The 27,795-nt window shown below is 54.8% G+C and overlaps 2 protein-coding genes and 6 non-coding genes across 12 annotated transcripts; 6 read left to right on the forward strand and 2 right to left on the reverse strand.

Annotated features, from left to right (window-relative positions):
- Positions 1-271: 271 nt before the first annotated feature.
- Positions 272-6,725, forward strand: ZNF213 (zinc finger protein 213). The gene is made up of 6 exons (XM_005224642.5): positions 272-918; positions 2,693-3,192; positions 3,803-3,926; positions 4,467-4,531; positions 4,736-4,859; positions 5,187-6,725. The coding sequence occupies exons 2-6, from the start codon at positions 2,794-2,796 to the stop codon at positions 5,843-5,845; spliced, it is 1,371 nt and encodes a 456-aa protein (XP_005224699.1). The 5' UTR covers positions 272-918; positions 2,693-2,793; the 3' UTR covers positions 5,846-6,725.
- A 40-nt stretch (positions 6,726-6,765) lies between these two features.
- Positions 6,766-14,273, forward strand: CASP16 (caspase 16). Of its 5 annotated transcripts, XM_005224643.5 has the most exons (11): positions 6,766-7,989; positions 8,069-8,209; positions 8,303-8,498; positions 8,610-8,698; positions 9,592-9,702; positions 9,836-10,003; positions 10,570-10,792; positions 11,114-11,230; positions 11,623-11,697; positions 12,164-12,267; positions 12,873-14,273. In XM_005224643.5, exons 1-11 carry the CDS (start codon positions 7,915-7,917, stop codon positions 12,984-12,986), a joined length of 1,413 nt encoding a protein of 470 aa, XP_005224700.2. In that variant the 5' UTR covers positions 6,766-7,914; the 3' UTR covers positions 12,987-14,273. The 5 variants fall into 5 exon arrangements, with proteins under 5 accessions (XP_005224700.2, XP_010817534.2, XP_010817535.2 ...); XM_010819232.4 differs by having other exon boundaries at positions 8,069-8,498; XM_010819233.4 differs by having other exon boundaries at positions 8,069-8,498; positions 12,981-14,273.
- On the forward strand, positions 13,684-13,756 carry TRNAR-CCG (transfer RNA arginine (anticodon CCG)). Its single transcript has one exon. It is a non-coding gene; the product is annotated as a tRNA-Arg (tRNA).
- A 1,712-nt stretch (positions 14,274-15,985) lies between the features above and the next one.
- On the forward strand, positions 15,986-16,058 carry TRNAR-CCU (transfer RNA arginine (anticodon CCU)). The gene has a single exon. It is a non-coding gene; the product is annotated as a tRNA-Arg (tRNA).
- A 6,099-nt stretch (positions 16,059-22,157) lies between these two features.
- TRNAK-CUU (transfer RNA lysine (anticodon CUU)) lies at positions 22,158-22,230 on the reverse strand. Its single transcript has one exon. It is a non-coding gene; the product is annotated as a tRNA-Lys (tRNA).
- Positions 22,231-23,176: 946 nt separating this feature from the next.
- On the forward strand, positions 23,177-23,248 carry TRNAP-UGG (transfer RNA proline (anticodon UGG)). The gene has a single exon. It is a non-coding gene; the product is annotated as a tRNA-Pro (tRNA).
- A 2,853-nt stretch (positions 23,249-26,101) lies between these two features.
- TRNAP-AGG (transfer RNA proline (anticodon AGG)) lies at positions 26,102-26,173 on the forward strand. The gene has a single exon. It is a non-coding gene; the product is annotated as a tRNA-Pro (tRNA).
- Positions 26,174-26,709: 536 nt separating this feature from the next.
- TRNAK-CUU (transfer RNA lysine (anticodon CUU)) lies at positions 26,710-26,782 on the reverse strand. The gene has a single exon. It is a non-coding gene; the product is annotated as a tRNA-Lys (tRNA).
- Between the last annotated feature and the right edge of the window lie 1,013 nt (positions 26,783-27,795).

Here is a 27,795-nt window from a genome sequence, read left to right on the forward strand (position 1 = left end):
AGACCCTGGTCGACTCTCAGGGACAAAGAATCGCCGCCGGAGGTCCCCCGCCCCTCACTGAACTACTTCCACAGCAAGCATCCACTAAGAGCAGATGAAGGCTTGGGCGGGACCCTATAGCTATAAAGGAGTCTCCCAGCGCCGAGCTCCAGCTCCTGGACCACGGTCCCCCCAGTACTCGACCCACTCTGGAGCGGGAAATGCCGAGGACTGACAGAAGAGTCCGCCCCTGAGCATCCCTTCCGGCGGAGCTGGCGTCCCACTCGTAGCTCGGATAAGCCATGTATCTGCCCACCAGGCCAGTCTTGGCTTCCCCTTTACGCCCTTCAGGGGCCAGAGGAGCACCAAAAAAACTGAAAAACCAAGAGAGATGAAGACTGTGCGAGTCTCCTCAGACTGGGGGAATGGAATGGGTGCGGCTGTGCATGGGTCACTGCCTTCTGATTGGCCATCCTTGGGAATTCTGCCCATTCATTGGTCATCCGTCAGAAAGAAGGCGGGTATAGTGGGAGAACGGCCTCCTGGGGAGTGTAGTGCTTAGTGCGTGCCTCGACGCGTGCGCTATGTCGCTTCCCAGCGGGCCCCGCGCGAACTTCCGGCACCCAGAGCAGGCGGCGGAAACTGGGATCGCCTGGGCTGTTGTGGGCGGTGTGTGTCTAGAGAGGGGCGGGACCGGCGACGCGGCCCGCCAGGCTCCTTAGTTTTAGTACCGGTCTCTGGGCGGCCCGGCCCGGCCCCCGGAGGCTTAGGCCGAAGGGGCCGCGCACCGCTTGGAGGTGCGGAGGAGAAAGCCTGGGGCGTCGCTTCAGCAGCCCGCCCCTCCGCCTCTCATCTCCGGGCAGGCAAGGCTCCTGGGACCCTGGCGGGGCTCCGGCCGGGTCCGCGCTCCCGACTGCCGAGTCCTGCTGAGCGACTCTGGTGAGTCCCTGGCTCTCTCCGAGCGGAGCCTCCTCCTCGGTCACTGGCGGATGAGCGTGGAGAGCGTACCTTTCAGGGGTTTTGTAAGGAGTAGGAGAATAAAGTAAAGGACGTGCTTCGCGTATAGTAGAAAAGAATTGGAAACGATCTGAGTGCCTCGCTCAGCTGGGATGGGTACTCATTAAGAAACGAGTATATCCGTACTGCAGGATCTCCTAGAGTGGCTGCTGAAGAAGCATTATTAGGTAGAAAGGCGGATTACTAAACCGTGTTGCAGTAAGAACTCATTTATGTAAAAACACGCACAAAGCACTCCCCTCCCTCCCCCTCCCCCCATTTCTGTGGATACATTTCCAGTAATTGCTCTGGGAAAGATTTGGGAGGTCAGCTGTCAGACTGTTAATGGGGGAGCAGCTGCAATGTGGAAGGAAGAATTTCTCTTTGATGTATTACTGTATTGTTTAAATCCCTCCTTTTATTACAATGGTTCATAATCACTTTTTTTCTTGAAACAAAAAAAGCAATTAAAGGGCTTCCCTGGTGGCTCAGTGGCCAAGAGTCTTCGACTGCCAGTGCAGGAGACATGGGTTGGATCCCCGATCCAGGAAGACCCCACAGGCCGCGGAGCAATTAAGCCTGTGCGCCACAACTCCTGAGCCCACGTGCCACAACCAATGTCGCCCCTGTGCCCTAGAGCCTGTGCTGGGCAACAAGAAAAGCTAGTTCAATGAGAAGCCTGCGCAGGGCAACTAGAAAGTAGCCCCACCAGTGTCCACGACTAGAGAAAAGCCGGTGCAGCCAAAAATAAAATAATTAAAATTACTTTAAAAAAAAGCAATTGTAGAAACCCAAAATACACACGTTTCACTGTGGTGTAGAGTTGCAATAAGGTATAAGTATGTGTCATGTTCATGTGTATCTATGGATAATGGATGGCTCCAGGTGGTGTCTCTTTTGGAATTAAGTTTTCAGATTGAGAAAGATAATACAGCACATATATTGTATAACAATAACACTACCAGGAGAATCTGGGACAACACTCAGTAATCAAAACATTAGTTTAAAAAAAAATTTTTTTTTTGGAAGCACCACAAAGTTTGCAGAATCTTAGTTCCTCAACCAGCGATTGAACTCAAGTCCCTAGCAGTGAAAGCATCAAGTCCTAACCACTGAACCAACCACAAAATTCCCAGTTAAAAGAATTTTTTTTTTTTTAATTGAAGAATCATATACAGAAAATACATCAAAAGTTCAGCCTGGGAGAAGGAAATGGCAACCCACTCCAATATTCTTGCCTGGAAAGGCCCATGGACAGAGGAGCCTGGCGGGCTGCAGTCCACGGGGTTACGTGACTGAGCACGTGTGCGTGAGGCTTGTGGGAGATGGGTTGGTAGCAATAAACTGGTGGAACTAAAAAAAAAAGAATTCAGCTTGATGAATTTTTATGAACTGAGCAAATACATTAATATTTCTGCCATACAACATATGAACATTTACATTACCTGGGATAAAAGGAAATTATAAATATGCTCATCTCACGTCAGTAGACCAGGTGGTGAAAACCTGGGAGTTGGGGATTTGGGAACTGAGGATAAGGGGGCTTGCACCTGTACTGGGAGGAGAGAGAGAGAGAAGCATGAGCTAAACATCAGAGGAACGCCTATAAAGGCCCTAGGGTCAGGAGGAATTGGAGCTAGAGTCCCTGGACGTCCTTCCAGGCCGGTGCTTGCTCATATACCACGCCCCCCGCCCCACTCTTTTGCTCTTTCTCCAGGAGTGCCTGTCCAGATGCCAGCCCCGCTGCCACTGGGGAACCCTCTGGGAGACTGAAGACCCAGGCTGAGGCTGACTGGCCCTGAGCCCTAGGCCAGGGCGATGGCAGCCCCCCCAGAGCCTCAGGACCAAGCCCCTGAGGAGGGAGAAGGGCTTCTGATCGTGAAGATAGAAGATTCCTCCTGGGAGCAGGACTCTGCCCAGCCAGAGGACCACGGGGACCCAGAGGTGTGCCGCCAGCGCTTTCGGCAGTTCTGCTACGGGGATGCAGGCGGGCCCCACGAGGCCTTCAGCCAGCTCTGGGAGCTCTGCTGCCGATGGCTACGGCCTGAGCTGCGCACCAAGGAGCAGATCCTGGAGCTGCTGGTGCTGGAGCAGTTCTTGAGTGTGCTGCCCCTGGGCGTCCAGGACTGGGTGTGCCAGCGGTGCCCAGGCAGTGGCGAGGAGGCTGTCGCCTTGGTGGAGGACCTGCAGAAGCAGCCAGTGAAAGCTTGGTCACAGGTGAGGGGCCCCTCCCCCACCTTGGGGGCACCTGGATGGCATGTGAACTGAGGAGAGCTGGCTGTCTCCCTAGAGATGAGTCCTCCATAGGTCAGAGGCGGGGGTTGGAGAGGACACGGAGAGCTGAGGGAGCGTCCACGGGAGCTTGTCATAATGTGTGGCCTTTCTGAAAGATACCATCCAAGTGAATCTGGTTTCTTTTTGGTGACTTTGGAGGGCAGCAGCAGGACCAGAGGAGGCATGTTCCGAGAAAGCAGCTCTTGGCTCCACAGGATCTGCAAACGTTTATTTGTGTTCTTGGGAGGCATCTGGGGAGATGCTGATGTGTTGCCTGGGAGTGGGGTCTTGCCCTTGACAGGAAGGTCTCCCACCACGGCCCCTTGCTAAGTGGCTTTCTGATTCTGGCCTTTGGAGGCTGGTCCTTGCCTCATGCTTGGTCGGGGAGATAACACTGCCCAGTGTCTTCTGGTCTCCCTGGGGGCTCCGTGCTGACCACCTTGCCCACCCCCAGCCTCCTGAGGAATGTGTCCTGTGTCTCCTTCCCAGGGATTAAACTCTGTCTCCCCGGTCTGGTCTCGATGCTGATGAGCGTGTTGTGGTTCCTGCACAGGATGTGCCCTCAGAGCGGGCGGAACCTGAGGCTGCAGTCCAGGGGTCCCAGGCCCAGGGGCCTCCCTGGAGGGCGGGGACACGAAGCCGGCCACCTGTACCCTGGGAGCCGCACAGCCGTGGTGGTGAGTAAGCTTGAAGGTGGCAGAGTGGCTGGTCAGGGGCCTGAGTCCTTCTCAGGTGTTACCCTAAGGGGAGCAGGTAGGGTATTTCTGTTCCAGCAAGGCAGGGTGTGTGTATGTGTGTGTGTGTGCAAGGCATGTGTGTGTGGTGTGTGTATGTCTCTGTGGTATGTGTCTATGTGTGGCATGTGTGTATAAGGCGTGTGTGTGGTGTATGGTGTGTGTGTGGTGTGTGCATGGCGTATGTCTATGTGTGTGTGTGTCTGTGTGTGGTGTGTGCATGGTGTGTGTGTGTGTGTGTGTGTGTGTGTGGCATGGGTGTCTGTGTGTGTAAGGCATGTGGCGTGTGTGTGTGTGTGTGTGTGGCATGGGTGTCTGTGTGTGTAAGGCATGTGGTGTGTGTGTGTGTGTGTGTGTGTGTGGCATGGGTGTCTGTGTGTGTAAGGCATGTGGTGTGTGTGTGTGTGTGTGAGAAAGACAGCATGTGAGAGCCCTTGCTGCCGGCCTGGGCCAGGCTCTCTGAGGCTCCATTCTTCCCCACAGCCCAGCTTCCAGCTCTTAAACAGGGGAGCACCAGAGAGACGACAGATACCTGCTTTGCCTCTGGGGTGAGTTACCCATCCCTTTGTCCCCTCTGACCCTGATGAGTCCCTGAAATGGATCTCTCCTTCTCACAAGGCCTCCTCCATCCATCCTTTTCCTGCCAGGACCCATCCTGTTCCCATCCCAGCGCCCTTCCTATCTCCACCCATACCTGCCTGGGGAGTCCTGAGCAAGGCAACTCTGAGCTGGGCTTCCTCACCTCATTCTAGGGACCTGTGACATTTGGAGACATTCCCTTTTATTTCTCCCGGGAAGAATGGGGGTCCCTGGACCCTGCCCAGAGGGATCTCTTCTGGGACATAAAAAGGGAGAACTCTCGGAATGTTGCCCTGGGTAAGCATTGGGCACAGCCGGGGCTCTGGGTGGGATCCCAGACATAGATTGTTTAAGCCTGTAGTTAGTAAGTGGAAGGTGCGGTAGATCGGTTAGGTCTGTAGTTAGTAAACACCTCTGTTCCGGAACCCTGGCAAACCCCTTGGGTGCTCCAAACGGTTTCTCTGCCGTCGTCCTCATGTCCCCGTTGCATGGAGGCTGGTCTTCTGGAGCGCAGGGCTGTCAGACTGAGCGCCCAGGCGCTAGCCCGGAGCCCCGTTCCCGCTCCTCTCCTCTGTGGCCCCGGAACCGCATGGCACTTAGGAGGCTGCCTACTACCCCTTGCAGGTTTGGGGCACAGGAGCCACAGTGAGAAGTCCCGGCTGGAGGAGGTGGTGACGGCGCTCCCGGACCAGGCTGCTGGCAACGAGACCGCATCCTGGAGGCCGGAGGAGGCCGAGGCCTGGGAGGGTGGGGCCCGGCCGGGGGCGCCCCGGGGGCGGGTGGTGGGGGCGCGGCGGGGCCGGCCGCCCACGCACCGGCGGCAGCTCCGGGACCTGGCGGCCGAGAAGCCGCACAGCTGCGGCCAGTGCGGCAAGCGCTTCCGCTGGGGCTCCGACCTGGCGCGCCACCAGCGCACGCACACGGGCGAGAAGCCGCACAAGTGCCAGGAGTGCGACAAGAGTTTCCGCAGCTCCTCGGACCTGGTGCGCCACCAGGGCGTGCACACGGGCCAGAAGCCCTTCTCCTGCACCCAGTGCGGCAAGAGCTTCAGCCGCAGCGCCTACCTGGCTGACCACCAGCGCATCCACACGGGCGAGAAGCCCTTTGGCTGCAGCGACTGCGGCAAGAGCTTTTCACTGCGCTCCTACCTGCTGGACCACCGGCGCGTGCACACGGGCGAGCGGCCCTTCGGCTGCGGTGAGTGCGACAAGAGCTTCAAGCAGCGCGCCCACCTCATCGCCCACCAGAGCCTGCACGCCAAGATGGCCCAGCCTGTGGGCTGAGGACGGGAGCGGGACCTACCCACCCGAATCCACCATCTCAGTGTGGCTTCCCGCTCACGGAACCGGCGGCCCTGCCCTCCTGGGACCCTGGCTGACGCCTCGGGGCATGGAGTCCTCCGTGACCTCACTGCCAGACTTCTAATGCTCCGAGGTTTTTCTTGCCCCTCGTTTCCTGGAGCCCCAGCACGTTGCAGGCGGGTGGCCTGAGCACGGGGGAGAGGCTGGCACACAGGGAAGTCAGGACTCGGGCAGGGCCTGGAGTCCCCATCCCAGAGCCCTCTTCAGCCCTGCTTGGCCCCGTGGCTCTTTGCTCCCAGCCTCTGGGCTGGGTCCATGGGCCAGGCCTTCTGTCCTGCCATCCTGTGACTTCCTGTGGGAGGGAGGCTAAGCCTCAGGGTGCTGCTGGGGTCGGGGGTCAGGGGAGGGGTCGGCCCACACCTGTGAAGAAGTGGATCCTGGGCTCAGAGGCTTGCTGGCCTCCACCCCTTTCCATGTCCAGGCACTGGCCTCTCTGGCCTGTCCCAGCGGCCCAGAAGCTGCCCGCCTCTGCTCTCAGCCAACCTGCCCCCAGCTGAGTTCCCGAGAGTCACCCTCCACCAGCTGAGGAGGGCGGTGTGGGCTCCAGGGACAGAGGCCAACTGTGCAGATGAAGAACAGGGCCGGCCGAGTCTGGCTGCCTCCGCTGCCCCCCACCCCCTCGAATCTCGGGGTTTACGGTACTTCATGCTAGTGCTCTGTCGGCATGCTGTTGCTGACTCCTGAGGCATTGCAGTCCCTGCAGAAGGGCATTCACAGGGACTGACCACAGGCCCTCCCAACGAGCTGGCCCAGCTGGCCTTAGAAGGGCAGCAGAAAGATGAGAATAAACATGGAAACTTTCTCCAAGCTTCTCCTGTTCTTTTGGTGGCTGCTGGGAGTGGGGGGTGGAGGGGCCTGGAATTCATCCTGGGCCTCCTGACCTGGTGGTTCTGTAGCACCTGGTGCTGGACCGTCATTGGGTGGGGCCACCGTCTCAGCTTCTGGGTGGCCTGGGCTCCAGGGGCTGCCGTGAGCCTCGGGGGCGTCCCCGTGTCAGCCAGCGCCTGCCCCGGCCTGAGGACAGCTCACGGTGGGACAGCCGACACACCCTTCCCTACCCCGCAGGAGAGTGGGCGGCTAACTGGGGGCCGGGGTTTTCACTGGGGCCCGCGCTCTGTCCCTTGAAATGAGACAACTTGGAGCCCGTGACTGGCCAGGGCAGGGGCTCGTGCTCTTGCCTGGACCCTGTTCTGGACCCTAGGGAGGGAGTACTGCTGAGATGAGATGGACACCAAGCAGACTTTCACATCTGACCCTCCCCTGCCTGGCCCGGGCCTGGGCCCCTGCGGAGCTGGTGGGTGTGTGCTGAGATCACCTTCTACCTTGCCAAGTCCTTTCCAGTTCAGCAGGTGGTGGCCTTGGGGCCACCTGCAAGACAGTGGGGGTGAGCCGAGACAAGATGTGTTGTCCCCCAGTCTGTGCGCCAGCCTCTCTGGCCCCCATGTAACCCAGGCTTCATCCCAAGGTTGCTGGACAGACCCCATTTCTCCAGTGAAGCTGCGGGGCTCTCCCTGGAGAGCAGAGTCCAGCCAGGGTTTCCTGCCTCTGGGGCGGTGCCTTCGCTGCTCCCCATGCCCCCAGGCTGGCAGTTGCTGTGTGGGCAGGCTCCTATACGTGCCCTGAATGAGTGAGTAGGGGTGGTGGGTGGCGGGGGCAGGGCATGAATTTTTTCGGTGCTGGTGGCGGCTCAGAAGGGAGACACTGGAGTGTAACGAGATCAGATAGCAGGTGGGCCAGAAGCTAAGAATAGACTGGGCACAGGCTCCTGGCGCAGGTGGGGGTGTGTTAGTGCCAGGCAGGAAGTAGCCAATGGGAGCCAGGGAACAGACCAGGGCCTAGGGGTGTCCAGGACCCAGGGTTCCAGGGCAGGGGGCAGAGTACAACTCTTCTCATAAACAGAGCTGATGGGATAAGACTCGGAGAGAGGCCAGGCCCTGGGACCCAGAGCATTGGCACTGAAGCTGTTCGAAGGAAGCCCCGACATCATCCCCATGGCTTTCTTGGTGGCTGGGACCCTGCAGGTGGCCTCACAGGTGGCCGATGCTCAGGAGAGCCTGGGAAGAAAGGTAGGTGCTGTCTGGCCTAGCCCCTCGCTGCCTCCGGGTTGAGCCCCACCCCGGCCCAGCTCTGGCCTTGCCTCCCCAGGGTAAGTACAGCGTGAAAGACCCAAGGGTGGCCCTGGCCCTCTGCAGCCCTGAGGTGTCAGCCTCTACGGCCGCTCTCCTGGAGGGTGTGTTCCAGACCCTGGGCTTTGAGAGCTGCCGGAGGCAGGGGGCCTCCGTCCAGGTGAGCCCTCATCTGCCCCCCCTCCCCCAACCTCTGCCCTCAGCCCCGCCTGGGGCCTCCCTGCACTCAGGCTGGCACTCGCTTCTGCCCCAGGGCTTCCGTGGGGAGCTGACGAGGTTCCGGGAGCAGCTGGATGCCCATGGGGGCTCGGTGGGCTGTGCTTTCGTGGCCTTGGTGGCCCGCCCCTGGCAGCTGAGGCAGTCACAGCAGCTGGTCCGGGAGCTGAGCCGCTGCAAGGCCCTGTGGGGCCGCCCCAAGGTCTTCCTGCTGCTCTCCAGCGCTCCCGGGGGTGAGTGGGCCGGCCGAGCCCCCAGGTGGGGGCCGAACAGAGTGGGGGTGGGGTGGGCAGGAGGGCCGAGACCCTCCCTCCAGGCCCGTGTGCTGCTGCTTCTCCACCCAGCTGTCCCCGAGCCTGGGGCCTTCCTCGCCAGCCTGGGCGAGCTCTGCGGCCGCCGTCCTCACTGGTCACTGCTGCAGCTGCTAACGGAGGTGAAGGCCCAGGAGGGGCGTCCCGGGAGGGGTACGACGGCGCCGATGTGTTCTCTAGGGGGCCAGAGAAACCACCCAGAGGGAGGGCCTCCAGGTACTGGGGAGGCTGTGACCCTGGCTGAGGCCCGATCTCATCCCCACCTGAATCCATTACCCCCACTCATGCCACAATAAGGCTTGTCTACACATGGGCGTCAGCCTCTAAGCCTCACTTCCCATCCCCTCCCATGCCTGTCCTCAACCCACTGAGGGCACCCCAGGTTTTCCAGCATCTGCTCAGCTCTGTGCCTTTGCCCAGGCTGCTCCTCTGCTTGGAGTCCTGCCCCCCCCCCCCACCCTGTCATCCCAGCCTGGCACAGACCCTCCGGGCATCAGCTGTGCCCCTCATCACCCAAGGGTGGGTGCTTGAATTCCCATCCACCCCTGTTCACACTCACCCAGCCATGACGGTCCCATCAGACCTGTGGGTCCCTGGGAATCAGGTCTGGTCTTGAGGCCCAAAGTTCTCACTGGGCAGTAGGTGGTCATTGGCTGACCCCAGAGGTGAGGGTGGGCCCCAGCTCTGCTCCACAGTTCTCCTTAGGTGGCGCCCACCCCACGGGCCTTCCCGGGTGGGCCCTGACCCACTCTGGGAGCACCCCACCTCGGTGCCGGGCCAGGGAGCAGCGTGCCTAATGGCTCGGCCACTGTCTCCCTGCGGCCATCCATGTCTTGGAATTCTGTGACCCTGAGCTTGACTAGGACCTCCCTCGGGCCTTCCCTTTCTTTCCTGTCTCCTCCCTCCATTCTGGCAGGGGATCCCAAAGAGCCTGGCCAAGCTGTTCCCTGGAGCCAGGGCACCCCCATAACTGCACTCCCACAGAGTGGCCGCCTGAAGAGTCCTCTGCCCCTAGGTCTTCTCCAGGACAGCTGAAGAGTCCGCAGGGGCTGCCTACTGCCCAGTGCTTCGGAGCTCCTTGCGGGGGGCACTATGCCTAGGGAACGTGGAGCCCTGGGGGCCCGAGGTGAGGAGGCAGGGCAGGGGTCCAACCACATGGCAGCAGTTCTGAATGGGATGGAGGCACGGGGAGACCTGGGCTGGGGCAAGGAGCCGGGAGGTCCTCCGACTGCATTGAACCCACTTAGCCCTGTCTGTAGCCAGAGCCCGGCCCCAGCGCTCAGTATGACCTGTCCGGGGCCAGGGCCGCCCTCCTCCTGGCTGTGACCCAGGGCCGGCTGGGGGCCCAGCACGATGTGGAGGCGCTGGAGGGCTTGTGCCAGGCCCTGGGCTTCGAGACCACCCTGAGGACAGACCCTACAGCCCAGGTGAGGGGAAGCCCAGAACCTCTGAAGGTCCTCTGAAGGAAGGGTACCCCCCACCCAGACCCTGGGGACTCTGTCCGGGGCCTCTTACCAATTGTGGGCAGAAATGCACCCCCAGCCTCCCTGTTGCATGCATGCATCTATGCGAACCCACTTCCCTGCTCCTGCAAGTCCAGTCTCCCGGGCCGCTGCCACCTCTCACGCCGGCCCCTGCTCAAGGCTCTAGATGGACCCTCAGGCTTTTCCTGGGAGGGTCTCTCGTTCCTTCCCAGACAGCTGTCAGCTCACTGCTCTCCCCTCATGGCCCTTAACTTTTTGGTGCAATTTCTCCGTGGTGATCGGAGAACCAGCTGCAGGAAGCTGGATCCACATCACCTCCAATGAGGCCATGCCAGGCTTTGCAGCAGGGGGGTTGGTTAAAAAAAGGTCTTACTCTCCCTGGGCCTGAGGCTGGCAGGAGGTGGGAGGTAGTGTGGGCTGAGGGCTACAGAAACCACCCAGGAAGGGGACACCAGGTACTAGGGAGGCCATGACACTGGCCCAGGCCCAATCTCATCCCCCACTCCCAGACTTTCCAGGAGGAGATGGCCCAGTTCCGGAAGCGGCTGGATGCCCACAGGGGCCCCGTGAGCTGTGCCCTTGTGGCCCTCATGGCCCACGGGGGGCCTCAGGGGCAGCTCCTGGGGGCTGACGGGCAAGAGAGGCAGCTGGAGGTGCTTGTGCAGGAGCTGAGCCACTGCGGGGCGCTGCGGGGCCGCCCCAAGATCTTCCTGCTTCAGGCTTGCCGTGGGGGTGAGCAGGCCCCGGGCCCGCCCTGGAGGCCTGCCTCCTGCTGCCCTTCCTCTCCTCATCCTGCGCTCAGCCTCTCAGGACTTGTTGTTCACCTCCTCCAGAAAGCCTGAGCACTCCCCTTCTCCTGCCCACCTCCCAGCCTCTCCTAGAGGTCATGTCCATGAACCTGAGCCTTCACCCTCAGCACGTGTCATTTAGTGTTCTGAGTGTTTCCGGCCTGGCAGGCTGGCCCAGAAGCTCTGGGGGTTGGGGGCTAGAACCCTGGAAGCACCCTGGGGTGTCTTCTGAGTGAAAGGACCTGACTGTCCCCTCCATCCCCAGGGCACAGGGATGCGGGCGTGGGACCTGCAGCTCTCCCCTGGTTCAGACGCTGGCTGCGGGCACCACCAGCCACCCCCTCCCAGGCCGATGTCCTCCACGTCTGTACTGATGTGCAAGGTGGGTCTGCCTACCGGAGGGCTTGGGTAGGGCTGGTGGGGAAGCTGCCAGAGGGCATTTCTGGGGCTTTGAGCTGGGATCCTGCTGCCACCTCTCTCCTCTCTTTGCCAAGAGGACAGGAAGGGAAACCTTCCTAAAGGGTAAGGACCTTTGAAAATCGAGAGTTTTTCCCCCTGCTTGAGCCTGAAACAGCCCTGGAGACAGGAAGGGAAAATAGCTCTTCTCAGGTCACACAGCTGGTAAGTGGCAAGGCTGAGATTTGAAACCGGATCTGTCTTTCCTGCCCTGCACTCTTTCTACTGCTTTGTGTGCCCTTGAGCCGGACTTGAGGGGGCCCTCGGGGAAGGTGGAGTCCTGGGATGCTGGGTAAAAGGTGTCGGTCCCTCTTGCAGGCAGGTCCTCCAGGGGCCCCACTCCAAGGAGCCCTAACCAAGCAGATGTGCTGATGGTCTATGCAGCCGCTGAAGGTAAGGTCATCATGAAACCCAGTTACACAGAGCCCAACCTCCTGGCCAGAGATCTGAAGTGGCGTTAGGGACATCTGGGGCTTGGCTGTTGGGGTGCAGCCCCATTGCAGTTAAGCCATCTTTCTTCCATATTTATTTTTTGTGACAATAGTAACATGGAGAGCTCAAACTGAGGGCTGGCTCTGCTAAGCACTTGACTTGACTCCTCTCGTCTAGGTTGTAAGGTCCATGAGGTCCACATAGTGGGTTCACAGTAAATGTTTCTTAGACATCGAGTCCATGGTATACTCACTCCACAAACCTTGAGCAACAACTTAATCCAGAAGCAAGAAGGCGCTGCTCCCTACCCCAAACCCTGGGATCCTGTGTGCTTGCCCCCTCTTCCACTAACAAAAGGCCCCTGGGGACTGGAAGGCAACTGGGAGGGGACCAATTGTGACCTTCTGGTCCTGGACCCCTGGCCTAGGCTGTGTGGCCTATCGGGATAAGAAGGGCTCAGACTTTATCCAGACGCTGGTGGAGGTCCTCAGAGCTGACCCCAAGGCAGACCTCCTGGAGCTGATGACTGAGGTGAGTTGGGGGGTAGTGGGGGTGGCCTGGGGAGAGGGACTGGATTCAGCCTTCTTCTCAGCTCCGGTGTTCTGCTCACCTCCTAGTCATCCTTTTGCTGAGGGAGGAAGTCCTTTGCCCTCAGAAACATGAGATAGTTGAACACACAACACTGGGCACTGGACAGAGCCACGGCCAGCAGTTATTAGCCACATGTGCTCACAGCTGGGGGACAAGGCCACCTTGGGCCCCACAGGTCATTCGGGGTTGCCCTGGGGAGCAGAGAGAACCAGCAGGGGCTGCAGACACAGGCCCTGTACATGCAGGATGTGGGGTACTTGTTGGACTAATTTCACAGGTTGGCAGGGAACTGAAGCCCTTCAGGATGAGAGAGGGGGTGGAGGGCATCTGATCTGGTTGGTGGGGGAACTAGCCGCGAGAGGGGCCTTCCCTGCTGGGTGGGGGGCACATCTAACAAGAGCAGGGAAACCGAGGGGGCCTGTGAGCCCCAAAGATGTCAAGGCAGCACTTGAAACTCCAGGCCTCACAATACACTGAGTGCCAGGCTGGGCGCGGGTGTGGGGAACCTGGCCGTCCTGGACACAGGCTGAGTGTGGTCCACACAGGTCAATCGGCAGGTGTGTGAGCTGGACGTGCTGGGTCCCGACTGTGATGACCGCCGCAAGGCCTGTCTGGAGATCCGCAGCTCCCTGAGGCGCCGGCTCTGCCTGCAGGTCTGACCGCGCCTGCGGCCACCCAGGAGTGCTGACAGTGGGGGGCCGCACACCAGCACCGCCAGTGACCCCGTCCACCCCTCGGTTTCCTCTCCTAAAAACGGCGAGATAACACAGGAGGCTCGGCTGGCATGGAATAAACGTGGTGATCGCTGGACACGTGAATAGCGCCCGCACGCAGGGAACTAGGACAATAAGCGAGATGATATATGAAGCGCCGGGCACTTCGGAGGCTGGGCCCACCGGGGGAAGACGGGGCTAAGAAAGCCCCACGTGGGCTGGGCGGCGCTGGATGCCCAGGGTCCACAGCACCCTCCCAGCACCCCCACCCCACCTGCACCGCACGCTGGGGCCGCGGACGGGGTTGGACGGCAGGTTTAGTGGTGCTGCGATAGGGGAAGCAAAGGGGCTGCGGGAGCAGCGGGCAGCCCCGCCTCAGCGTGGGCCTGGGGCTGTGGGAGAAGAGATCAGGAACCCTGGGGACAGGAGGGGCTTGGGCAGCGTCACGCGGGCTCGAACTCTGAGTTGCACGGCCACCTCAGCGGTGCTCAGTCGCGCCGCCCAGCTGCGGGCTCAGAGCCCGGCTCACCAGGAGCCCCGGGGGCGAGGCGCCGGGCCAGTGTGCGCACGCGCACTTAGGGGCGGCACTACGCAGGCGCTTGCAAAAGGTTTATGAGAAAAGCTGAGAGACCGTCCTTCGCAAGGCCGCGTGGCCTAATGGATAAGGCGTCTGATTCCGGATCAGAAGATTGAGGGTTCGAGTCCCTTCGTGGTCGTTGCAGCGTTCAGTTTTCCTCCTTAGATTTAAAATTTTCCGTGCCTCCCAACTGCTCCTTACGCAAGCCTAGGACCCTCGGGCTGTCAGCCACACTCCCTCCTGCCCCTCAGATGCATCCCTGCTGCTAAGAGACTTGGAACCCCAAGGTGAACCCTTGGGCGCTGTGGGGAGACCCACGCTGATCAAACCCGGGCGGACTGCTGACCCTGGAACCCCGGCCATGAGTCCCAGGAGCCCAGGGGCGACTGGCTGCATGAATACAGTTCAGATGACTAGAACTGCGACAGATGAGGGGTTGGACTTTTGCGGGGTGGCCCACCCTCAAGGGGTCGGGGGCATTTAAAAATATAAAAGATTATTGTGACGAAAAAGTTTTGGAAATAGATAGAAGTGATGGTGGTTGCGCAATACGGTAAATGTAACTGATGCCACTAAAATGTACACTAAAAATGGTCAAAATGGCAAATATAATGTTACGCACATATTTAAACACTAAAAAATTTTTTTAATTATAATAGGTAATTTCGATTTCTTGCAGTGAATATACCCTTAAATGGTTCAGTTCAGTTCAGTTCAATCGCTCAGTCGTGTCCGACTCTTTGCGACCCCATGAATTGCAGCACGCCAGGCCTCCCTGTCCATCACCAACTCCTGGAGTTCACTCAGACTCACGTCCATCGAGTCAGTAATGCCATCCAGCCATCTCATCCTCTGTCGTTCCCTTCTTCTCCTTCCCTCAATCCCTCCCAGCATCAGAGTTTTTTCCAATGAGTCAACTCTTTGCATGAGGTGGCCAAAGTACTGGAATTTCAGCTTTAGGATCATTCCTTCCAAAGAACACCCAAGGCTGAGCTCCTTTAGAATGGACTGGTTGGATCTCCTTGCAGTCCAAGGGACTCTCAAGAGTCGATTAGTGTGAATGTATATTTAAAATTTTAATGTAAAGAATATGCCCAGGATTGAGCCATCATTTTACCCAGAAAAAATGACTGTCCCTGAGGAACCAAGTTCTGGCTAAGGAATTTCTGGCTAAGTGGAATGACCAAGGCGATGGGACCTTCTCCCCCCAGGGAGGACGGTGGGGGAATGGCAGCTGAGCCTGTACCCCAATGGAGGGCGCAAGTAATCTTGAGGTCATGGGGAGTGTCACTGTCTCCTTTATCAGTTTCGTGATGTTTCAGTGGTTTGCTAAGGACTCATAAATAAAAAGAAGAGAAATTTCACTAAGATAAACATTTTAATTATTTCCCCCACTTTTACTGAGATGTAATTGACATACAGCACTGTATAAGTTTAAGGTGTACAACATAATGATTCAATTCACATACATCACAATCATTATTACAATCATGGTTTAGTGACCATCCATCATCCTTGTGATGAAAACTCGGGGTTTACTCTCTTAACTCTAAAAATGAGCTCTTCTAACACAGCAGTGTTAATTATCTTTATTATGTTGTACACTGTATCTCAGTACTTCCTTACAGCTGGAAGTTTGTACCTTTTGACTGCCTTCATCTAATTCCGCTCGCGCCTCCCCCGACCCCACTTCTGGGAACCACAATGACAAATATCTTCGAGAGAGGAAAGAATACCCATCTTCTGATAGGAGAGTAAACGCCGGGCTCTCTGATATTACAGTTCCACACTCTACACACTGAGCTAGGTGGGCATATACAGAGCCATCACGGAGGGTCCTTAGGACAAAGACCTAAGACCACTGGGCTCTGCTAAAAACCGCGTAGATTTGGGACTAGGAAACACTCTTGGTCTAAGAAGCAACGTGGAGAGGAGAATGAAGGTCGTGACCGACGCTTTCCCCAAGCTCCGGGCTGTGCCCTCTCTCCCCTTCGCGCCCACATTTTGCCTAGTGAACTCCTTCTTGATGCTAGTTCTCACGGGACGTAGATTCTCCTAAAAGAAGGGGGAAAGAGCTCGTCCGGGATTTGATGCCCAGACCTTGTGTACCCTAAGCGAGGATAGTATCCCGGTCAAGACAGTGGAGCTAACTGCTACCTTGGGTCTTTGAGCAGTTTCCTTCGCGCATGCGCAGTCTCCCTGGGGTCCCGGGATGCTCGGGGGCGGGCGGGATCTGAGCGAATGCACCTGTCGCATATGGTTGTCAGGAGGACCAAAATCAAGCCAAGCTGGAGCCGGGACGCTGTACAGAACCGCGAGAAGGTGAGAGAGAGGCTGGTCTAAGACTGTCGAAGAAGGTTTTTCATCAGCCCCGGTGGCCTAATGGATAAGGCATTGGCCTCCTAAGCCAGGGATTGTGGGTTCGAGTCCCACCCGGGGTAAAAGGGAAGAAAAAAAAAAAAAAAAGTTGTATTTTAAACCTTCTAGAGCAGGGGGGATAAAAGTTAAATGAAGCCGGCTGTCTACTGCCCGAGTGGGAAATTAAGGCCCCCCAGGGGGTTACTCAGCCAGCCGCCACCCTGAAGAGTCTCCCATAAAAACATGCACGTTTTCAGATGTCAGAAGAGTGCTTGCATTCTTTACGTTATTTTAACAACCGTCCCTTCTACTTGATATAGAAATAATTATTCATTTTTCTAGATGTATTAATTGTATTGTGGTTACTTATATTTTAAAAAAGTCTATTTTTTTTATAAACACAGCCAGTTATTTAGAGATTAAATTATGTGACAGCCAATGTGCTTTAAAATAGTGGGCTGGGTAGTGACTACAGTTAATAGTATTGTACTGTATACATGAAATTTGCAAAGAGAGATCTTAAGCGTTTTCATCACACACATCAGGTAATATGTGAGGTGATGGATGTGTTAATTAACTTCACTGTTGTAAATATTTTACGATGTAAATGTATATATCAAACCATCATTGTACACCTTCAATATACATCATTTTTATTTGTCAGTTATATCTCAGTAAAGCTGGAAAAAAAGATAATGGACTGGATCGAGGTATACACAAAACAAGTTTTTCTATGAGGTGATAATGTCTTAACTGAACACATTATACTATTTTTCTCTGCTTTAGTTCTTGCTTGAAATAGTCCATGATGAAGTTTTCTCTCTTTTAAATCCATGCAATATATGCCTTCATCCTCAAGGTAAAAATCTCCCAAATTTCAGGGCATGGTGGAGAGTAAAATTAGAAACCTCCTCTACTACATACCCACAGAGGAGATGATCGCTGAGGCTTTGTCATATATATAGATGCAAAGATATTACTTTGCCGTCAAAGGTCCGTATAGTCAAAGCTGTGTTTTTTCCAGTAGTCATTTATGGATGTGAGTGTTGGACCATGAAGAAAGCTGAGCACTGGAGAATTGATGCTTTTGAACTGTGGTGTTGGAGAAGACTCTTGAGAGTCCCTTGGACTGCAAGGAGATCAAACCAGTCCATCTGAAAGGAAATCAGTCCTGAATATTCATTGGAAGGACTGATGCTGAAGCTGAAGCTGCAATACTTTGGCCACCTGATACAAAGAACTAACTCACTGGAAAAGACCCTGATGCTGGGAAAGAGTGAAGGCAGGAGGAGAAGGGGACGACAGAGGATGAGATGGTTGGATGGCATCACCAACTTGATGGACATGAGTTTGAGCAAGCTCCGGGAGATGATGATGAATAGGGAAGCCTGGTGTGCTGCAGTCCATGGGGTCGCAAAGTGTTGGACATGACTGAGCGGCTGAACTGAATTGCTATATCTCATGGGCTTCCCCAGTGACTCAGTGGTAAAGAATCCTCCTGCAATGCAGAAGCTGCAGGAAATATGGGTTTGATCCCTGGGTTGGGAAGACCCCCTGGAGACAGGAATGGCAACCCACTCCAGTAGTCTTCCCATGGTGGTCCAGAGCATCACAAAGTCCATAGGGAGGTCAGACCCACCTCCCAGAATACTGGAAATAAAAGCAAAAATAAACAAATGGGACCTAATTAAAATTAAAGGCTTCTGTACAACAAAGGAAACTCTAAGCAAGGTGAAAAGACAGCCTTCAGAATGGGAGAAAATAATAGCAAATGAAGCAACTGACAAAGAACTAATCTCAAAAATATACAAGCAACTCCTGCAGCTCAATTCCAGAAAAATAAACGACCCAATCAAAAAATGGGCCAAAGAACTAAACAGACATTTCTCCAAAGAAGACATACAGATGGCTAACAAACACATGAAAAGATGCTCAACATCACTTATTATCAGACAAATGCAAATCAAAACCCCAATGATGTACCATCTCACGCCGGTCAGAATGGCTGCTATCCAAAAGTCTACAGACAATAAATGCTGGAGAGGGTGTGGAGAAAAGGGAACCCTCTAACTCTGTTGGTGGGAATGCAAACTAGTACAGCCACTGTGGAGAGCAGTGTGGAGATTCCTTAAAAAACTGTAAATAGAACTGCCTTGCTGCTGCTGCTGCTGCTAAGTCGCTTCAGTTGTGTCCGACTCTGTGCGACCCCATAGACGGCAGCCCACCAGGCTCCCCCATCCCTGGGATTCTCCAGGCAAGAACACTGGAGTAGGTTGCCATTTCTTTCTCCAATGCATGAAAGTGAAAAGTGAAAGTAAAGTCGCTCAGTCGTGTGTGACCCTTAGCGACCCCATGGACTGTAGCCCACCAGGCTTCTCAATCCATAGGATTTTCCAGGCAAGAGTAGTGGAGTGGGGTGCCATTGCCTTATGACCCAGCAATCCCACTGTTGGGCATACACACTGAGGAAACCAGAATTGAAAGAGACACGTGTACCCCAGTGTTCATTGCAGCACTGTTTATAATAGCCAGGACATGGAAGCAACCCAGATGTCCATCAGCAGATGAATGGATAAGAAAGCTGTGGTACATATACACAATGGAGTATTACTCAGCCATTAAAAAGAATACATTTGAATCAGTTCTAATGAGGTGGATGAAACTGGAGCCTATTATACAGAGTGAAGTAAGACAGAAAGAAAAACACCAATACAGTATACTAATGCATATATATGGAATTTAGAAAGATGGTAACGATAACCCTGTATGCGAGACAGCAAAAGAGACACAGATGTATAGAACAGTCTTTTGGACTCTGTGGGAGAGGGAGAGGGTGGGATGATTTGGGAGAATGGCATTGAAACATGTATAATATCATATATGAAACAAAAAAAGAAATTATATGATAATATATTTGATAAAAATTTTAAAAAATAAAGTAAAAGCAAAGTCCATAGGGTCACAAGGAGTCGTATATAACTGAAGCGACTATATATATATGGTATATATGCACATAGTTTTCTTTTCCTTTTAAAGACCATGAACGAGATTTTTCTGATCCTCCAGCTCTGGGCTTACTTCTTCTACTTTCCCAGGCACCTGGGGTCCTGTCATCCCTTCTCAAATCAGGAACTTCATCTCAATGCAGCATCTCCCACCATCATATGTGGCCTGCAGAGAACAGTGACCACAGAGCTATCCAAGCTGCCAGTGTTTCCCTCACTGATGTCTCTCCCTGTCTTATGGAAGGGAGTGTCCTCAGGGCCCTCTCAGTGGGGTGGTGGGTGTGCTCATCAAATATGACAGACTCATTGAAGCATTTCTATCTTGCAGAGTCTGAGTTCCTTTCTTTACATGATGCCAGGGACATTCTTGAATTCTAATCCCCTTAAACACAGGCCACCACTGTGTTCAGTCCTTAGCCAACCAACCAAGAAACATTCAGCTGCATGAATAACATTTAAACACAGGCTTTAGCCACTCCTTTGCAGTCAACCTGCTCTCATGTTTCAGGAGTGTATTATCCTCTGTCATTTAATAAAAGATCTGTCTGCTAAAAAAAATTAAGAAATAAACACAGGCTTGCTGGAATGTACGCCCAGAACAATAACTTCACTAGATCCAAAAATCACATCCCGTCCTCTTTATCCTAACATCCTCAGATCCATTCCCACACACATTCCCTAGTTTTCTGCCAGCATCATTCTTTGGGCATATGAATGAGTTCCTCCCAGGCGAGCCTTTGTACTTGCTCCTGCAGCATGCTGATCTAACTGTAGTTATGGGACAACCAGCGTTAGAGGGTAACAAGGCTGGCTGGTGTGGGCTTTGAGGAGAACTCTCCTCCCCTTGCAAGACAACCACTCCAGGTGAGATTATTGTGGTATATTCAAACAGAGGAAAGCTACTTTCCCCAGATATCAGAACAGTCTGTTTTCACTGGCAAGGGAGACTCCAAGTGACTCAGGGGTTCAAGAGCTCAACTTAGTCCAAGACCACCTAAACTTCCCCAGGCTTTGGCTCCACTCCTTCGTAATCAACGCCCTTCCTTTCACAGAAAAGATCTCTCGAGGCTGTGAACTCAACTTACAGTGTCATTCCGCAATATACATCATTCAGTTATGTGTTTGATTTTCAGCAATGTCAGCCCTGCAGCTATACGATTATTCTATGGCTGACAGAAAATATCCCTGGATCTCTGCGCGTGACTTAGGCTGAAAGTTTAAAGGCCTGATCTTGTCATTTTCTTTCTTCAAACAAACAGGCGCCCCCAGGGGAGTCCTTCCCACATCACAGTCCTTGTGGTCACCTCTACTGCTGCAAGAGTCAAGTGCAGCAGCCACGTGGTCCCCCAGGGCACCTGCTTCTGTTGGCACTTCATCATAATCAACCACGTGATAGGCGGCTTAATCACGGTGCTGCTGCATGTCAGGCGTTACCAGTATCCCATTTTCCACTGGCAAGGAGCTCAAGTCCAAATTCATTACCAAACCAGGGTCCAGGCAGCAGTCAATAAACCCATTTGTTGGTGGGGGGAGGGTGGGAGTAATGGGAAGAGGTTGTTACAAAGATACAAAGTTTTAATTATAAGATGAATAAGTTGTGGAGATCTGATGTACAGCATGGCAACTATAGTTAATAATACCTTATTGTATACCTGAAATTGTTAAATGTAGACCTTAAGTGTTCTCAACACACACACACATACACAAAAGGTAATTTTGTGAAGTGATGGGTGTCCGGCTCGGTATGTGGGATCTTAGTTCCCCACAATGTTCATGAGCTGAACACCCACCCCACGACTCCCATCCCTCACCTTGTCTTTAAAACCTTTCCCTGAAAACCCTCTCTGGAGTTTGAGCCTTCTGAGCACTAGCTGCCTGGACTTCTTGCTTGGAGTCTGTAATAAACTCCTTCACCACGACTCAGCACCAGTAGATTGGCTTTACTGCACGAGGCTGAGCCGACTCAAGTTTGGTTCCATAACAATTCATTCTTAGACTGTTTTAGGACATATTTTAGGACACAACTATTTTAGGACGTATTTCCTAGAAAAGCTGAGACAGGGATTTTTGTGTAATCAGTTAGTGAAGGGAACATTCTGAGGAGGCATCTGTAAGGGAGAGGAGGACACAGGATAGACAAATGGGCTAGTTTTTAAATTTATCTCTCCGGCTTCATTGTGGGAGCCAGTTCTTTACAATCAATCATAATCTCTCCCTAACTTCTCTCAGAAAGACAGACTATAACAGAACTCTGATGAGTACAGTCGGGTCCCTCTCTTTTGGGTGAGTAGGGTGCCCCAATCCAGCCACCAGGAGAGACACGACCTGGCAGGCACCTCCCCAAGCCCTCTCCTGCCCCTCTCTTACCCCCACCTTGGAACCTAGATCCTCAGATGACCCAACATCCTGAGAGCCTCAGGAGTGGCATCGCTAAGCTTTCCAGCTCCCCTGTCTCACTCTCAGAAAGGAAGTCACATCCTCACTGCTGCTTCTTGGGGAGTGGAGGACCTCACCTCTATCTGAGGTGTCCCACGACTTCCAGCTTTCTACTTTAGAAAGGAGATGAGGGGCTCCCTTCCCTGCTCATCTCCCCCAGGAGGGAGGAAAGCGCAGCGGATGCCGGTGGGGACACACAGGGTGTGAGGAGGCGAGGCTCCTGGCTGGGGATCGCCCCTGGATACAGACGGAGCACCGTGTAGGTCCCGGTGCAGGGCCAGAGTTAGCTGAAAATCCATCTCCTAGTCTCCTCTTGTTGCTGTCGTTCAGTATGTAGAACTGAGACTGATCTCATAAGAAAGTGGGTTCCAGTCCTAGTTTTGGGGACAATTCTTGGCCTTGCCGGGATCTCAGGAATTGCAAGAAAATTCCTAGAGGAAGATCCCGCGTGCGGTAACTAAGACCTACTGCAGCCAAATTAAAAAAAAAATTTTTTTAAGTTCCTAGAAAAGGATTTCTCCGTGTGCTGAAACTTACAGTTTCAGCTTTTAAATTCCAAAACACATATAATGAAACAAAGATGAAACAAGATGCTCTGCTGAGACTCAGTATGCCAGTCTCCCTGGTCTAGCAACTTCGAACTCAGAAAGAAGCCCCGTGGGAAGAGGATTAGTTTATATGGACCTTGTCGCTCTCTAAAATCACTTTGGTTTAGCTGTAAAGCCCTAGGTGCAAAAGCTGCGCCCAACGTGGGGCTCGAACCCACGACCCTGAGATTAAGAGTCTCATGCTCTACCGACTGAGCTAGCCGGGCTGTTGCGGAAGGAGGAGCTACAGTTCTCCTGAACTTCGCTGAACCTAAAACTAGTAGAGACGCACTCTGAATCCCGCGCACATCGCCTCCCTCCGTTAGGGTGTGGCAGGTGCCGGGTTCCAATCACCGGCGATTTCTCATTTTCAAACTCTCAGCCCCTTTCTGGAGAGGTAGCATGGCAATTCATTCCAGTATTCTTGCCTGAAGGATCCCAGGGACGGGGGTGGGCTGCCGTTTATGGGGTCGCACAGAGTCGGACACGAGTGAAGCGACTTAGCAGCAGCAGCAGCAGCATTAAGCCGATCGGGAAGGGTTGACGGCCTCGCCTCCGGGACAAGCCGGGAGACCTTCCTTCCCCGGAGGGTGGGGGTGGAGTAGGGGGATGTGGACCCCTTGCTCGTACTAAAATTTGGAGCAGCTGCCCTTCGGGGAGAAGTGAGCACTACCCCCAGTTCTGACCCCTACATCAGGTTCCAGATCCGTGAGGCTTTCCTGCGGCCGAGCCCAGACCAGGAGGGACCAGGAGAAGCTCGAGGGTCACCCCGGACCGGCCGGATGGGAGGTGGCCGAGTCTCATTCTCCTCGTGTCGCATGTTGGGTGAAATTTCTGTCCTGGGGTCCACCATGGGAGACCACATTCGCCCAGCAGCACGGTCCCTCCCCCTCCTCTAGCTGCTGCGGACTGGGTGGCCCTCGTGGCCGGGGGTGGGGGTGGGGGTGGGGGGATGGGGGCGGGGCGGGGAATCTGGCTCCGCGGCCCGGGGGCCAGAGCGCGCGGGAGCCCCCTCACCCGGAGATTCCGGCCGCGCTGCGCCTCCTCCTCTCCTTCTCGAATCGAAACCAAAACCATCCACAGGATCTGGCTGCGGATTCTCAGCCCGGGATCCGAGGGCGGAGCCGCGGTCTCAGGCCTCCAAGGACAGGCACCAGGAGCCACTGTAACACCGGCTCGTTGGTCTAGGGGTATGATTCTCGCTTTGGGTGCGAGAGGTCCCGGGTTCAAATCCCGGACGAGCCCAGCGTTTTTTCTTTTTCCCTTTCCCCAGACACCAGCTAGCTTTCGGTTTGAAGACTTCGTAACTCTGCGGAGTCCTGAGGGACCGAATCGTGGTTCCCGCCGGCCACGATCCGATCGTCCGCGCTCGGTTCTGTTCTGCCAAGTGGCCATCACTGCGCTGGGGTCGCTCTGGGCCTGGCGCTGGGGGAGGAGACCGAGATGAGTCAGTCTCGGCTCTCGGGAGACCAGCTCCGTGTGCCAGACGGTCACTGGACTGGGTGATGATGTGACTTGGGGCGTGTGTTTATACTTTGGGTAATAAACTCAAATTTTATGACCCAAGTAAAGGACAAGCCCACGGGGGCTGCCCAAAGGGTCTTCCACGACCCAGGCAAGGAAGGAAACCGCAGAGGAGACTGAGCATGGGGCCGCAAAATGGACCACCAGTCCCCACCGGGGTCCAGGGGGCGGTGCTTCGGACACGGGGTCTCCTCTCCCGCTAGAAGAGCTGCGGTGTTTTCATAGGTTTTATTATTATTTTCTGAGGCCAACAGATCCAGCTACTGAGAAGATGGCTTATTACAGTTTCCAAGAGGAGGTGGCACGTCTCCGTGGGGGGAGGGGGGACGGGGACGCACCAGTGTCGGAAGGAAGAAGAAAATGTGGGCAGGAGACTTTCTTGTGGCTTCAGGGAGGGTGAAACAGGTCAGGCAGGGAAGACAGGTTTAAATGGCTGGCTGAAATAAGTTTGGTGGGATCGGGGGCACAGGTGCTGTCCCTGGTTGTCTGTTTCCTGGCCTTGAGGTGACTCTGCAGGTGGATTGTGGCCCAGAGGGTGAGAGTTTGATAAAACAGGTGGTCGTGGGCTGTGGACCCTGGATTGGTTGGTTTACCTTTGAAAAATGCCTGCTGACGGAGGAATTGTTTGCTATCTCGAAGAACTGACCAGGTCGGTGGGCCTGGAAGATCCCCTGGAGTAGGAAATGGGAACCCACTCCAATATTCTGGCCTGGAAATTTTCCATGGACGGAGGAGCCTGGCGGGCTACAAGCCATGGGGTCGCAAAGAGTCCAACACGACTGAAAAACTGAGCACAATTGACCAGGGAGGAAGGTTCAAGAGGGAGGGGACATATAACTTATGCATGATTCACGTTGATGAATGGCAGAAACCAACACAATACTGTAAAGCAATTATCTTCCAATTAAAAATTCAAAAATAAATGTTTTTAATGTTAAAAAAAAAAAAAAAAGAATTGCCCAACCTTGGGAGAGGCCTTTGCTCCAGAGTCAGCAAGGTTCCAGACATCTAAACAACAGAATACAGAAAAGACATGGCTGATACAGGAAGGGACTGAGACTTTGGTTGGAATCTGAGGGCCCCCAATCTAGGCGGCTTTCTGATCCCAGGCCCAGAGTCGGGCCTCCCCAGGGTATTAAGGCACAGAGCCCCTGCCAGGCAAGCTGCCACAGGGCCAGAGCTGCCCAGCACATGCAGAGGGGGCAGGGGGCTGGTGACCCTCTTCTCTGATCTAATCGCCCCAGTTTCTCTGGTTAAGCCTGGAGTCTTGCATGCTTGGTGCCCCTTTCATGCCTCCTGACTCTCAAGTCCCCTACTGAGTGCGTTTCCTGAACAGAACCCTGGGTCCCATTTGGATGTCCAGGGAGGCCTCTTTGGCCTTTGAGGCCTAGTGGGCATCAACCAGGGTAACCAGGCTCCCTGGCCAGCACTTTCTTCCCCCACAGACAGAACCTTTTAAGACTCGCATTCCTTGAAGGGAAACCACCACTGCCTCCAGCAGCAGGTCCACTCATCTTTGTGTCAGGGCTGCCCCTCCCTCCGAGCTGCCTCAACCCCCTCCCTACTTGGGCACCCAAGATCTGCTGTCCTCTACGGCAGGCCCTGAGTCTAGGTTCTGCCTGCAGCTGGGGTCTGACTGTCATCTGTCCAGGGAACGGGAAGTGAGCACTGCAGAGGAAGCTCCCTGTGGAGCTTTTTGGCATCAAATTTGGCATCAAATCCCCAAGGAGCCCCATTTGCTTTTTCTGGTCACTTTAGGGCTGAAACAGAACTCCTGGCAGAGCGGGTGTGGGTCCTGGCCCTGTGAGAATGGATCATGGGGCAGGCACAGTGGGTGGTGGACCCAGACCCGCTGGATGCGAGTGGCCAGAACAGGGTCACTGAGGTCAGGGGTCCGTGTGTGTTCAGTAGACAGGAAGTCACCGTGACCCAGGTCACATCAGCGGCGACAGCACCTTGGGGCATCTTTTCTGAGCAACTTCCTCCCTTGTCCTTTTACTCCCTACTTAAACCCCCACCCATCGCTGGGGCCCCTTCCTGGCTGCGGTCTGCACTGGGATTCGAGTCTGGGACTCTGGAGGCGGTTCTCCAGGCTGGACCAGCTGTGAGACTGGCAACCCCTCGGCAGGTGTTTTCAGTGGGTGCTGGCGGAGCCAGGTGGTCCTGGAGGCATCTAGGAGCCCGCGACGTCGAGGACGGGATCCGAACTCTACTTCAAGCTTCATTCTGCAGCCCAGGCCTCAGTCCGGTGACAGAGGCAAAATGGGGGTGCTCTGCTGAGCTGATCGCCTCAGTGTTCCTTGTACAGAGAAGGAGAGGGGAGAAGCCGAACCCTCCAAAACCTCCATTGGAACTCGCCAACTTGGAGCCTCAGCGTGGGACAATGAGGAAAGTCCCATGTCCGCCCCCTCCCACCCCTTCTCCCACCCCCGTCCACGGAATCAAATCCTTCCATTCATGACACTCACGGGGAAAAGGGAACCATCCATGGACTGAGGAATCAGGGACAGTCCCAGACCAGGGAGGACAGAGCTACGTTGAGTTCATCAGGAGGGGAGGAGACTACCATTGTGTGGCTCGTTGGTCTAGGGGTATGATTCTCGCTTAGGGTGCGAGAGGTCCCGGGTTCAAATCCCGGACGAGCCCTGCTTTTAATAAAAGGCTGTGTCCCGGGGACACACTGTTGTTACGTTCACCGGATATGGATATTCCCACCTCAGCTGTCATCCTCATCCTTCCGAGCAGTGGTCTGGGTTGCTCAGATCTACAGGGCCACTCCTGGTAGAGAGAACATGGAACTCGGTTCTCCCCTGACTCCCAAAGGAGCATCCTAGTGTAAGCTGAGCTTTTTATGACCGTGGACATGTTGTCCTGCAGATGCAGAGATAGTAGTAGCTGGCTCGCTCGCTCCCCTAAATAAACCAAAGGAAAAACTGGTGTGTGGGTTTGGTCTAGAATCCAGGTTCAAATCGTTAATGGATCTATTTCTAGGGTTCCTTTGGTTAAAGAAGTTGAGAAATCTGGTGAGTTAGCAGATCCACTGTAAGGAGTGGACATTTTGGGCTTATGAGAGCTTGGGCAGGGTAGCGCGGTGCAAAGTCACAGGCTGCGTGACTTCACCTTTGGTGCATTTTGTTCCTAAACAGAAAGGCAGGAATTGCTTAGAGATCCTGTCAAAAGGACGCCCAACGTGGGGCTCGAACCCACGACCCTGAGATTAAGAGTCTCATGCTCTACCGACTGAGCTAGCCGGGCACATGTGACTGGTAGACTCCAGCCAAGCTTCAGAACTTGACTGGCTGTGGATCACCCCAAATGACTGGGTGGGGTACGTCCCTGGGTTAGCAGGGATGTGGAGTCCTCTCAGGGCCTTCTGTGTGTTTAGACTGCCCAGAATTCCCCGAATCCCCAGCAGGAAAGCAGCCTTGCAGGGGCAGGGGAGTGGGGGGAAGTGGGAGGGGTGGGTGAGTGAGGGAAAATGGGGGAGTCAGGGAAAGTGGGGGGAGTCGAGGGGAGTAGGGGGACTGGGATAGAGTAAGGGACATGTGGGGTGAGATGCCACACTGACAGAGGGACAGACAGACAGCTGTTCAGCAGCTGCCAGGAGCCCTGCAACTGGCACAGAACTGAGGGTGGACCTGCCCAAGCTGATCGGGATACTCCTGGATGAGGAGACCAACTGAAATCGGGCAATGGCAAGGGACCCACCACTGTATTTGCACAAACAAACCCGTGAACTGACAAGAATTGTTAGACATGCTGGATTCTACTGGATTCTATGTTCACATGACACCATCCATGCTTCCTGCGCATTATCTAAAATAAACTTTTTTTTTATTTAAAGTTTTATTTTGCCCAACCCTTCTCGGTCTGTCCTTTGGGTGATCTTGAATTGTTGGAACCAAGGACCTGGTGGTGGATTGCTGGAAGGGGTTGGAGACCCCGGGGCACCCACCAGGACACCTACCCTGCTCACTCCTGTTTCGGCCAGTCTCCCAGGATTCAGAATCAGAAGTGAGGTGGCCCTGGAGGAAGAAAGCAGATGGTTGCCCCGCACTTGTGAGACCTGGGTAGGCTGAGGATGAGGCTACCCTGCCACATCCCCCTCCCAGCTTGCCTCTCTAGAGCAGAAAGCCACTTCAGATATACAGTGGACTGGGAGTGAGGGCAGAGGTTATCTGCTCCCCCCCATCCCCGCTACCCCAAATTCTGGAGACAGGGTGCTTCAGAGAATTTTCTGAGGATCCCTTGAGATTTCAGACTCCACC

This window comes from Bos taurus, chromosome 25 (assembly GCF_002263795.3).
Source record: "Bos taurus isolate L1 Dominette 01449 registration number 42190680 breed Hereford chromosome 25, ARS-UCD2.0, whole genome shotgun sequence".
NCBI lineage: Eukaryota > Metazoa > Chordata > Mammalia > Artiodactyla > Bovidae > Bos > Bos taurus.